This window comes from Cetorhinus maximus, chromosome 4 (genome assembly GCF_964194155.1).
Source record: "Cetorhinus maximus chromosome 4, sCetMax3.hap1.1, whole genome shotgun sequence".
NCBI lineage: Eukaryota > Metazoa > Chordata > Chondrichthyes > Lamniformes > Cetorhinidae > Cetorhinus > Cetorhinus maximus.
Window position 1 is genome coordinate 152,036,265 of NC_135882.1, and position 13,112 is coordinate 152,049,376.

Here is a 13,112-nt window from a genome sequence, read left to right on the forward strand (position 1 = left end):
AAATTTATTGCATCAATAAATCTTGCTGGATCATTTAAAAGCAAAAAGGCCAGTGCTTTCATGGAAGAACCTGACCTTTCTATGGGCCAATGTTTCAACCTCTCATTCTCATTAATCCTCACCTTTCCTTTGCAGTGACTTCCTTAGAGAAGAGTTTGCAAGCTCTGGGGACATCTAATGACACACAAGAGCTTAGAGATGGACTGTGAGTCACTTTTTGATATAGATTTTTACGATAAGACTAATGGCTTTATCTACTGTTATGCTCAAGCTGCATTGTGTAATTTTATATCTGTGAATAATGGACACATCCAAAATGGTCATCGATTCACCACTGTAAAACTGGACTGAGAAAGATCATCAGATGTAACTGAGACTTCCTAATATCATCATAATGTGAAATTTAAAACCAATTTTTTCTTTTCTGTCAAGGACATTTAGCTATGGAGTTGAGAGTTGAACTAGAGGACAAGCTATTCTTGAATATATAAATGTTGCTTATTTTAATATGTTCAAACTGATTATGTTTGGGGCTCTGCTGACAAACTGCAATTACTTCATAATAAAGATGAATGAGTTGTTCCGAGGGTAAGACTAAGGGAAGTAACTTTTTATTAATATTGATTTATTTTGGTTTGTTGCAAATGTTCTTATCAAAAATGAGAGAGCAGAAATTGAATTATTTTTCTTTTCCACTTCTTTCAATTGTTGATGGTGAGTAAGATTGCTTCTGGCAAGATAAATTGGTGACCACCCCCTTGGTGTTTTCCAAACCGCTTGCCATAGATTGAAAATACCAAAAGTGAATAAATAGCACTGACTTATAATGGAGGACAATCCTGGGCCATCACCCTAGGGCATACCTGAGTTCCAGTGAGCCAACAGGTTCAAATCTTGTCCATACATTGGATGAGTTGCTTCTAGAGATGTGATTAGGAACAGTATGGTAACTTCTTTTTCTTTGTTCATTCGTGGGTTGTGGGGATCGTTGTTCAACTAAGTGGCTGGCCAGGTAACCTCGGAAGACAGTTAAGAGTCAGCCACACTGCTGTAGGTCGGGAGTCATATAAAGGCCGGTTGGGGTAAGGTCAGCAGATTTGCTTCCCTGAAGGACAACAGTGAACTAGATGGGCTTTTATGTCCACCAAGTAGTTTCATTGATGGTATTCAACCAAAGCACCGGAGGTCTCACTCCTCAGCTGGAGAGCCAGCAGGAGCGCCATGTCGCCTCCTTTGGGGATGGTCTGTTGAATTAAGTGCCAGACAGGCCTTCATCAGGATCCTGGACCCCGGAGGTGGAAATCTCACCCCGCGAGACCTGCCAGCTAATCAGAGGCCGGCAGCTTGCAAGCAGTGCCAGTGGGAGCGGTGGCAGCTGCTGGCAATGTACCCAGGGAGAGTCCTAGGATTGCCGAGGGAGCAAGGAACAGGTGAGTGAGGGCAGGTTGGGGGTCGTGAAAGGGGGGATGACTCACAGTCAGCAGCATGGACAAGACGGTGGACTAAGTGGGCCCCCATTTCCTGATGCCATGTCCCTTGACCGAGTGTCTTTGAATGAAAGACCCCTCCTGGGAAGCTGCAAGCAACCCCAAAGCCGTTTGCATTTTGGGGTTCCTGCATGGCGACTACCCTGCGTGCTATTGGTTGAATGCCAGCAGTGGCTGGATGAGGCCCTTAAGTATAGACATTAATTGCCCATGGTCACCATTGCTGCTACTAGATTTGTATTCCAAATTAATTTAATGAACCAAATTCAAATTTCTGTTCTGCTGCCCTTTCTTGTTTATCCTTTGAAGTGAAGATGACCATGTTCATCATCTGGGGTGTTTGGTAGCATTCCAGTGGATACATAGGTGACTGATAAGGCCAACCTGCACCCAGAATGTGTTGCTAATAGGACAGGATACTCCAGACGATTGAGTTTTGGATGAGTTTCTAATTTGTGTTTTCTTTCTTCCTTTTTTTTCATTTATTCATGGGATGTGGGTGTCGCTGGTTAGGCCGGCATTTATTGCCCATCCCTAATTGCCCTTGTTTGTTCAAAGGGCCTTTAAGAGTCAACCACATTGCTGTGGGTCTGGAGTCACATGTCGGCCAGACCAGATAAAGACGACAGATTTCCTTCCAGATGGGTTTTTACAACAATCAACAATGGTTTCTCGGTCATTGTTAGACTTTTAATTCCAGATTTTTATTGAATTCAAATTCCACCATCTGCCGTGGCCAGACCATTACCATGGATCTCTGGATTACTACACCATCGCTTCCCCTCCTCTGATATGTGCTTGCGAAGATGGCTGCACCATTTTTTAGTTCAGCGCTCCTGGGCGAGCTTCTCCAGGACTCAAAGTCAATATCAAAACTCCTAAGTGAAGCCCTCAGAGTGTGCTTGGAGCACTTCATTTGACCGCCATGAGACCGCACATTAGAATCGAGCGCTCCATAGATTTGCTTTGGTAAACGAGTGTCACGCATTCTGGCTAGATGACCAGCCTAACTCAGTAATGACTGCCTCAATATTATGTGGCTTGCCAACTCAGGTGAGCACCTCGGTATCTGGTATTTTCTGCTGCCATCTGATCTTCAGAAGACAGCTCAAGTGCAAGTGGTTGAACTTCTTGGGATGACGCTGTTGCACAATGCAAATCTTGCATTCGTAAAGCAGAGGGCAGAACAATTGCTCTATAGACTTTCAGCCTGGTAGGCAGACTTATTCCCCTTCATTCCCAGACTGGTGATCATAGTCTGCCAAAGGTTACATTTGGTAATCCTTACATGTGCTTTGCTGTCAATATAGATGGCTCAAGAGAATGTGTTGCCGAGATAAGTAAACTTATCCATTGCTGACAGGTTCTAGTCATGGACTGATACCTTGGGCTCGAGACAGAGCTCTCCTGGAGCAGGCTGCTACATTATTTCAGTTTTCTTGTGTTGATTGTAAGGCCGAAGTTGTCACATGCATTGGAGAACAAGTCCGTGTTGCATTGTGTGTCCAACTCTGAAGCAGCAACTAGTGCACAGCCATTGGCAAACAGAAAATCACAAATTATTTCTTTGGAGACCTTGGTCTTTGCCTGGAGTCGTCTCAGTTTGAGCAACTTCCATGCGATATCTGATTTTGATGCCAGGATTAGTATCATGGAAGGCATCGGAGAACATGGCAGAGAAAAACATGCTGAAGAGTGTTGGCGTTAGCACACAGCCATATTTAATTCCATTAGTGACTGGGAATGGGTCAGAAGACTCACCATCATTCAGGACAGGCACCAAACGCTGTAATGTAACTGTTGAACCATTCCCATTGTGAATGAGTTCCTCAGGACAGCCGAATTTCTTCATTACCTTCTAAAGGCCCTCGCAGCTGACTGCATTAAGGCCTCGATCAGGTCAACACATTTGGTGCAGAGCTCCATATTCTTGGCATTTCTGCTGGAGCTGCCTAACTGCAAACACCATATCAGTGGTTCCTTGACTTTTTCTGAAACGGTGTTAATTCTATGGCAGCAGATCCTGGTTGACATGTTGCAGTCATCATGTTGGGTCAGAAGGATTCTGGTGAAGATTTTGCCGGCAGCGGTGAAGAGTGAAATTCCTCTACGATTGTCGCAAGATTGGCGAGGCCCTTTCCATTTGGAACACGTGGACTATGGAGGCACTTTCTACTCTTGCAGCTGGTTCCTTGCTGCCACATAAACTGAAAGAGTTCAGTGAGATTTTTCACTAGGCATTGACATCGAGCCCTATAAACCTGTAGCATCACCTCCTGGAGTTTTGCGGCTAAACAGGAATTTGATTGCGTTCGTTGTTTCTAACAGTGTGGGAAGGTCATCAAATTGATGGCAGTCTGTGGCAGCCTGATGATTACTTCTTCATTGATGGATGAAGGTTGATTGAGGACATGGTTTAAGTGCTCTGCCCAGTTTTTTCCTGTGAGCAGTGTTGACCCGTTGACACCAAGGATTATTGGTGATGAGCTAGTCAACAGGGCTGATAGACAGATTCAGAACATCGTAGAATCTCTTCCAGTCTTTGAGGTCTACATATGTCTGAAGCCCATCTGCTATCCGATTCAGCCCAGCATCTTGCATCTCTCTGAACTTGCACTGAACAGTCCTGCGAATGGTTCAGTAGGCGCCAAGCTTGGATAGTGGTGACTTGTCATTGAGGTAAACCCTGTGGAGGTGGTTTTTCCTCCAGTAGTTTCAAGATTACCTTGTTGTTTTCATCGAACCAATCTTGAAGCTTGCAAGAGATAGGGTCAAGGGCTTTTAGAGCAGGGGAGTACTCAATATCCCTGAAGGTCTCCAAGTCATCCTCAAGGCAATGAGTGTCCATTTTCGCTGTACACGGGTAACTGTCAAGTTTCCCTGGGAGAGATTCCTTTATGACTGCCTGTTTGAGCCATGAGGCGTTTCTGGACCTTCATGCCCTGGGGAGCGTCTAGGGAATTGATCTTAATGTTTAGCTTTGAATTGATAAGACTTTGGTCAGTCCAACAGTCAGCGCCGCACATGGATTTTGTTAATGCACATTCTGCCTGGTGATGACATGGTCAATTAGATGCCAATGCATGTCTGGGGGTGCCTCCAAGACATCTTGTTGCAATTAGGGAGGTGCAGAACTGTATTGACGATTAAAAGCTTATACTCAGCCCACGTCTTTGGCAAGAGGAGACCATTGATGTTTAGTACAGCCTACACTCTGTTTTCCAATGACCCCCTTCCCACCCTTGGTGATCTGCACCAACTCTTACGTTGAAGTCACCAAGAATGATTAGCTTGTCCAAGGAGTGGAGTGGAGTGGAGAGGAGTAGAATTTATCCTTGACTTTCTCAGGATTGGTAATGGTAGGGCTAATGAGAGTTGCTTGCATGTTGCCATGCAGAGGGAGTTTAAGCATCATTGGACTATCATTAACACACTTGGGAAGGCAAGTCAACTTAATGATGAAATGGTTCATGACAGCAAAGCCTACACCAGCGTTGTGATGTTCTACTTTACACGTTCTTTTGGAGAGACCATCTGCAACCATTCCCTTGAGCTGACCTTCAGGTAGACGAGTCTTGCTCAGGGTGATCTGTACATAGTACCTAGGTACATTGGTACCTCACCAGCTATCTACTGACAAGGGCAGTCGACTGTGGTGTTGTCCATGAAGGTGTGTGTGCTCCATGCACTCATGGTAACTGGTGTCACCACGTTTTTTGAGATTGGCTTATGACCACATTGTTGGGATGCCTGCCAGCTGCTACCTGCTGGCCGAGGAGGTGAAGCAGACAATGTTTAAAGGCATGTTTTCTAGCCCCTTCCTCATACCAGAGAGGTGATCAGTGTGGTCCTGAAAAAGGCTGCTCAGTGGCTCAGGGGGCTGCCGAGTTCCAGTTCTGCTCCCTTTCTGTAAAAACAACCCTATGATCTAAGTCACCTGTGTACAGCTTCGTGGCTACAGCTCCCAGAACTTATGGCTACATCTGCTCCTACAATGCTTGCCATCGCTACAGGACTTGTGAAGGATAGATGATGAATGATAGAAAGATGATGCACATGACTTGCATGTGAATTGGATTATCATGAGGGAGAATTGCACTTTCTCTGCCTTACTCTCTCATCCTGACCTATTTTGGTTCAGTGGCAAGACGAGTCTAGAAGGTGGAATACAGATCTGGATGAAGTGTGTGACCAGGACAGCTTCTGTGCCTTGTCGAGCTCTATAGCTTTCACAACACAGGCCGATTTGCCTTCAAGTACAGCAAGTCATTAGGAAAGCTAATAGAATGTTATCATTTATTGCGAGGGGAATTGAATACAAGAATAGGGATGTTATGCTTCAGTTGCACTGGTGAGACCACATCTGGAGTATTGTGTACAGTATTGCTCACCTTACCTAAGGAAGGCTGTAAATACACTGTAAGCAGTTCAGAGAAGGTTTACCAGACTAATATCTGGAATGGGTGGGTAGTCTTATGAGGAAAGGTTGGACAGGCTAGGCTTGTATCCGCTGGAGTTTAGAAGAGTAAGAGGTGACTTGATTGAAACATATAAGATTCTGAGGGGTCTTGACAGGGTGGATGTGGAGAGGATGTTTCCTCTTGTGGAAAAATCTAGAACTAGGGGTCACTGTTTAAAAAGGGGTTGCCCATTTAAAACAGAGATGAGGCAAATTTTTTTCACTCAGAGGGTCCTGAACCTTTGGAACTCTCTTCCTGAAAAGGCAGTGGAAACAGAGCCTTTGGATATTTATAAGTTAGAGGTGGATAGATTCTTGGTAAGCAAGGGATGATAGGTTATCGAGGGTAGGTGGGATGTAGATTCCAGGTTACTACCTGATCAGCCATGATCTTTTTAAATGGCGGAGCAGGCTCAAGGGGCTGAATGGCCTACTCCTGCTCCTTGTTTGTATATAAGACAATTGGATCTGAGATTGATCTCATCTATCAAGTCCGCCGGAATCAGTCTTTGCATGCCAGTGTAGAGAAATCCTTAAGTTGCCGAGAGTAGGTGACACAATGGCAACCCTCACCTTGTTTGTCCCACCTGTAGACGTTGTTTACTGAGGTGTGGCCGCTGTTTTATGCTATCGAGTAATTAGGAAAGTTAGAGTCACTGGTGAGAGCTGGGTGAACGTGAGGACCAATGCAGAATGAGCCATTCCAAAGAATGCGGTGAGTCCGCCTGTCAGATGTGCTACACCCCTCCCTTACACCCCTGCTATTGCTGCAGTGTTTTTTATCTAAATTCTTTTATGAGAATTGGGCATTGCTGACTAGGCCAGCATTTATTGCCTATCCCTAATTGTCCTTAAGGTGGTGGTGAGCTGCCTTCTTGAACTGCTGCAGTCCATGTGGTGTAGGTACACCCACAGTGCTGTTTGTGAGGGAGTTCCAGGATTTTGACCCAGTGACAATGAAAGAACAGTGGGGGGTGGCGGTGGAGGTATTGTCACTGGACTGGTATTCAGACACCCAGGGTAATGCTCTGGGGACCAGAGTTCGAATCCCACCACGGCAGATGGTGGAATTTGAATTCAATAAAATATCTGAAATAAAAAGACTAATGATGACCATGAAACCATTGTCGATTGTTGTAAAAACCCATCTGGTTCACTAATGTCCTTTAGGGAAGGAAATCTGCCATCCTTACTTGGCCTGGCCTACATATGACTCCAGATCCACAGCAAATGTGGTTGACTCTTAAGTGCCCTGTGAACAAGGGCAATCAGGGATGGGCAATAAATGCTGGCCCAGCCAACGACTCCCACGTCCCATGACCGAATAAAAAATATATACATTTCCAAGTCAGGATGGTGCGTGGCTTGGAGGGGAAGTTGCAGGGGGTAGCGTTCCCATATGTCTGCTGCCCTTACCCTTCTAGATGATAGAGGTTAGGGGTTTGGAAGGTGCTGTCAAAGGAATTGAACTGTCATCTGCTGGCCTAGTCCAGGCTTCTGGATTACAAGTCCAATAACACAGCCGTTAGTGTTACTTTGCCATTCTTTCTGGTCTGCACAGCTCCCATTCTGTATGACTTAGTTTGACATGGAGCAGTAAATATACTGATTGAGTTAATTGGGTATGGTGGCTAAATATTTTACGTATTGCTGCAAGAAACAAATAACAGATGCTTATTCACATGTATCCAGAAGCTACTAAGCTGCAGTTGAAACTCTTTGAGTTGTTTGTGACTCATTTATGCGTTGCAGAAATGTAGAGATGAAATAGTGCCATGTAACTCCATGCCAAACATCCATTATGATCTATTTAAAAGGTAGTTGTTAATTAACATCAGATTATGATAAATGGTGTTAGCTTTGTGTTCGCAATGAATTGTTTAATGCAGATGTCAGAGAGTATGTCTGAAAGCATATAAGTCCTATTTTCTTGTGGATAAAAGGGAATGTGCTGATTTAAACAAAGTGATACTTTGAGTTATATTCAAAACCTAATTGTTCTATTTTTTTCCCCCCAAATACAATTAAATTCATCTGAAAAAAATAATCAAATTATAGGTTTATTTTTCAAAGGAAAATATTATGGAGGTTTTCCGGAATCTGTACCTTTTTAGTTGATGGACGCAGTTCTGTTCTGACCATATTGGAAAAAGGGCAGCAAACATGCTTTTCGGGTTCTTAAAATAGATCTTTCAAAGTAAATAATTTCCCTCAATTCTGGCCAGCTAAGGAAACAGTAGTGCTTCCTCTGCCTGTGCTGTTCTTCAGTTGGATTGTTGTCTTAAGTTCAGAGATTTTTGGACCTGGTACTAAGTCTGATGGGCTGAGCTTAGCTTGCTTCACCTGGGAAAGATACATCCTACATGTACAATATTCTATAGCATTACTTTCAGATTAATGTGTGTTTTGTTAAGACCATAAGACATAGGAGCAGAAGTAGGCCATTCGGCCCATCGAGTCAGCTCCGCCATTCAATGAGATCATGGCTGATCTGATAATCCTCAACTCCACTTTCCTGACTTTCCCCCAAAACCCTTGATTTCCTTACTGATTAAAAATCTGTCTATCTCTGCCTTGAATATAGTTAACGACCCAGCTTCTACAGCCCTTTGCGGTAAATAATTCCACAGATTGACTACCCTCTGAGAGAAGAAATTCCTTCTCATCTCTGATTTAAATGGGTGCCCCCTTGCTCTGACATTATGTCCTCTGGTCCTTGAATCTCCCTCTCAGCATCTACCCTGTCAAGCCCCCTAACAACCTTGTATGTTTCAGTAAAGTCGCCTCTCATTCTTCTAAATTCCAATGAGTACAGGCCCAACCTACCGCAACCTCTCCTCATAGGAAAATTCCTCCATACCCGGGATCAATCCAGTGAACCTTCCCTGGACTGCCTCCAATGCCAGTATATATTTCCTCAGATAAGGGGACCAAAATTGTTCACAGTATTCTAGGTGTGGTCTAACTAGTGCCTTGTATAGTTTTAGCAAGACTTCCCTATTTTTATACTCCATTCTCTTTGAAATAAAGGCTAACATTCCATTTGCCTTCTCTATTACATGTTGAACTTGTATGTTAGCTTTTTGGGATTCATGCACAAGGACTCCCAAATCCCTCTGTGCTGCAGCCTTCTGCAGTCTTTCTCCATTTAAATGGTATTCTGCTCCTCTATTCTTCCTGCCAAAGTGCATAACTTCCCACATTGTATTCCATCTGCCAAGTTTTTGCCCACTCACTTAACCTGTCTATAGCCCTCTGCAGACTCCTTGTGTCACCCTCATCACTTGCCTTCCCACCTATTTTTGTGTCATCCGCAAACTTGGCAATAATGCATTTACTTCCCTCACCTAAGTCATTAATATATATTGTAAATAATTGAGGCCCCAGGACTGATCCCTGTGGCACTCAACTGGTTGCCATCCCAAAAATGCCCCCCTTATCCCAACTCTCTGTTTTCTATCAGTTAGACAATCCTCTATCCATGCTATTATACCACGCCCAACACCATGGGCTCTTATCTTATAAAGTAGCCTTATGTGTGGTACCTTATCGAACGCCTTTTGGAAATCCAAATATATTACATCTACCAGTTCCCATTTATCTATCCTGCTTGTTACCTCCTCAAAGGATTCTAATAAATTTGTCAGGCATGATTTCCCCTTCATGAAGCCATGCTGACTCTGCTTGATTAGATTATGTATTTCTAAATGCTCTGCTATTACAACCTTTATAATAGACTCCAACATTTTCCCAATGACAGATGTTAAGCTTACTGGCCTATAGATACCTGTTTTTTGTCTCCCTCCCTTCTTGAATAAGGGTGTTACATTGGCCGTTCTCCAATCCTCTGAGACTTAAAAAATGTGACACTGCTGTTCAGTGAGTGATCTCGGCGTGAGTTAAATGTGACAGCAATTCTTTGAGGGGAGGAGGGAAGGAAACAACATCTAAAAGCATTCAACTTGTGTCTGTTGTAAAAGCTCATCTCAACATTTCTTTAAAAATCAGTTGCTTCTTTGCACAATGGGGGCCTTGACAATGCAATGGCATTGTGCTGAGGGAGCCCTGCACTGTCAGAGGTGCACCTCTGAGGTGAGGTGTTAAGACAAGGCCCGACCGTCCTCACCAGCAGCCGTGAAAGATCCCACGATTTCAAAGAAGAGCTATCCCAGGTGCCCTGGAAAATATTTAAGCCTCAACCAACATCAAAAACCATGCTTTACGGTTATTACTACAGTGCTGTTCATGGGATCTTGCTGTGCACAAATTGGCTGCTGTGTTTCCTACGTTAAAACAGTGACTGCACTTCAATCAGGATTTCATTGGTGGTAAAGCTTTGGCATGTCTGGATTTTCTGAAAAAACATAGACTTGCATTTATATAGCACCTTTCTCAACTCCGGATATCCCAAATCACTTTATATCCAATTTTTAAAAAAATTGTTGGCAAGATGTGACCTCGCTGACTAGGCCAACATTTATTGCCCACCCCTAATTGCCCTTGAGAAGGTGGTGGTGAGCTGCTTCTTGAATTGCTGCAGTCCATGTGGCATAGGTACACCCACAGTGCTGTTAGGAAGGGAGTTCCAGGATTTTGACCCAGCGACAGTGAAGGAACAGCGATATATTTCCAAGTCAGGATGGTGAGTGACTTGGAGGGGAACTTCCAGGTGGTGGTGTTCCCATCTATCAGCTACCCTTGTCCTTTTAGATGGTAGTGGTCGTGGGTTTGGAAGGTGCTGTTGAAGGAGTCTTGGTAAATTCCTACAGTGCATCTTGTAGATGGTACACACTGCTGCTACTGTGTGTCAGTGGCAGAGGAAGTGAATGTTGTGGATGTGGTGCCAATCAAGCAGGCAGCTTTGTCCTGGATGGTGTCAAACTCCTTGAGTGTTGTGGGAGCTGCACTCGTCCAGGCAAGTGGAGAGTATTCCATCACATTCCTGACTTGTGCCTTGTATATGGTGGACAGACTTTGGGGAGTCAGGAGGTGAGTTACTCACTGCAGGATTCCTAGCCTCTGACCTGCTCTTGTAGCTACAGTATTTATTTGGCTAGTCCAGTTCAGTTTCTGGTCAATGGTAACCCCCCAGGATATTGGTAATACAGCAATAAACCAACAATGATGTGTTTTGAATATAACTCTGTCTCTCTTCCTCTCCCTTTTAACTCCTCTCTCTACCTCCATTCACCTGCCTCAGTGAAGAGGGCGTTTCTAGTGACGATATACTTTCTGCTTCCTACCATCAGCAGATGAGCTGACCGAGATGGTTAAAATTATGAATGGATTGGTCAAGATAGATGTGGAGAGAATGGCCTGGATTATACCGGCCCCTGGGAGGCAGGGCGGGAGGTGTTCCTGGCATCCAGTATTGCCTTACAGTTGTGTCAGACTCGGTTTCTTTATCGCAGTGCACTTTCTGGTTCCTTACATCTAGCGATGTTTGCCCAGCTGTGATCATTTCTTCCCTTAACTTTTCTGTCTCTTCTTCCAATATTTATGGGACTGGTTCTCTGGTTGAAATTGTGCTTGTGCAAAAAGGCAATGACATTCTATAACACGCAGTGAAACAATAGAACTCACAAACTATTCCTTGTTCAGTATGCACTGCATTGTTGCCTTGTCAACTACTTTCATTGGCTTTCAATACAGACTTTAAAATAAGGTTCGTCACAGGATTCAAGGCTGAATTAATAAGTACAAGATTTTCAGCTCATCAGATGGAATTTAAAAAGCGGAATGTAAGTAAGGTTTTTTTAAAAAAAAATGGATTTCTGAATTTCATTTGGTCCAGCTACCTAGCTTCATGTCTTGCGATGATGTGTATATATTTTTTTATTCATTCGTGGGATGTGGGCTATGCTGGCTGGGCCAGCATTTATTGTCCATCCCTAATTGCCCTTGAGAAGGTGGTGGTGAGCTGCCTTCTTGAACTGCTGCAGTCCATGTGGTGTAGGTACACTCACCGTGCTGTTAGAAAGGGAGTTCCAGGATTTTGACCCACCAACAGTGAAAGAACAGCGATATATTTCCAAGTCAGGATAGTGAGTGACTTGGAGGGGAACTTCCAGTGGTGGTGTTCCCATGTATCTGCTGGCCTTGCCCTTCGAGATGGTAGTGGTCATGGTTTTGGAAGGTGTTGTCGAAGGAGCCTTGGTGAATTCCTCCCTAGTTCTTGTGTCATAGCATAGGGAGGGGCTGGAACCAGCGTAAAATCCCTTGGTCTGTATGTATCAGGAAATGTCCAATGTAATGTAAATATAGATGCAATCTGCATTGTAAACTGAGTGAGACATCTTTGACTGTGATGTACTTTATTTAACTTAATTGATCTGTATTGCACTATGTGAACTGTGACATTTGTACAATTTTTTAAAATTTGCTGAATAAAGTATATTTTTGAAACCATTAAAAAAAACTGGAGCTGTCTCCCTGGGACAATTAGAGCTTTCAAGACTGAGATGGATGAATATATGGATAAGGATATCAGGAGATGTGCAGCACATTTTGAAAATGGAGTTAAGGCGTAGATCAGCCATCACCTAATTCAGTGGCTGAGCAAGCTCGAGAGGGTAACTCAATTGTGAGTGTTCCTGCGTTCAAGAGAGGAAAAAGTACAGAAGGTGAGGAAAACAACATTTGTATGTGATGATTGAGTAATGCGAATATCAGCTGGATCTCTATCTTAGGTGTACAGAAGTTTAACTGCAGACTTAATCACTGCTTGCTGAACTAGCCTTGCCAATTTACAGATTAAATGATGGAATTTGTGTTGCTACCTTAAACTGCTGTAGTGATAGTTATGTGATGCAGATTAGATTTGTGTTGTTACAAGTCACATGATAGCATGAACGGTAAATTAGAGCAGATCTGCATTGTTGAAAACCTGCCATGGTGAGCAAATAGACCATTTCCCTTCCTGATTAGATCTCGTACAATTTCCATTCCACTTCACTTTGCACATGATTCTCTTCTGCGGTCTAGTTTCCATTATATTTCAAAGCTGGATCACCTCCAAAGACTTAAAAAAAAATACTAAATTGGCAATAAAGGGATGATAATGAATGACAAATGATATCCATAGAGCTGTAGAGACCAAGAAATATTTTGGTTTTGTGCTGAATTTAATTAAGATTAATTATAATTAATAATTAAGGCATTGGTCT

General features: G+C 43.5%; 1 protein-coding gene across 2 annotated transcripts in view; it reads left to right on the forward strand.

Moving 5' to 3' along the window:
- tsnare1 (T-SNARE Domain Containing 1) overlaps positions 1-13,112 on the forward strand; it is an 875,956-nt gene that overhangs the window by 377,252 nt on the left and 485,592 nt on the right. For both annotated transcript variants that reach the window (XM_078540971.1, XM_078540972.1), the window contains exon 4: positions 136-205. In XM_078540971.1, the coding sequence (XP_078397097.1) occupies positions 136-205 (70 nt within the window). The remainder of the gene's footprint in view (positions 1-135; positions 206-13,112) is intronic.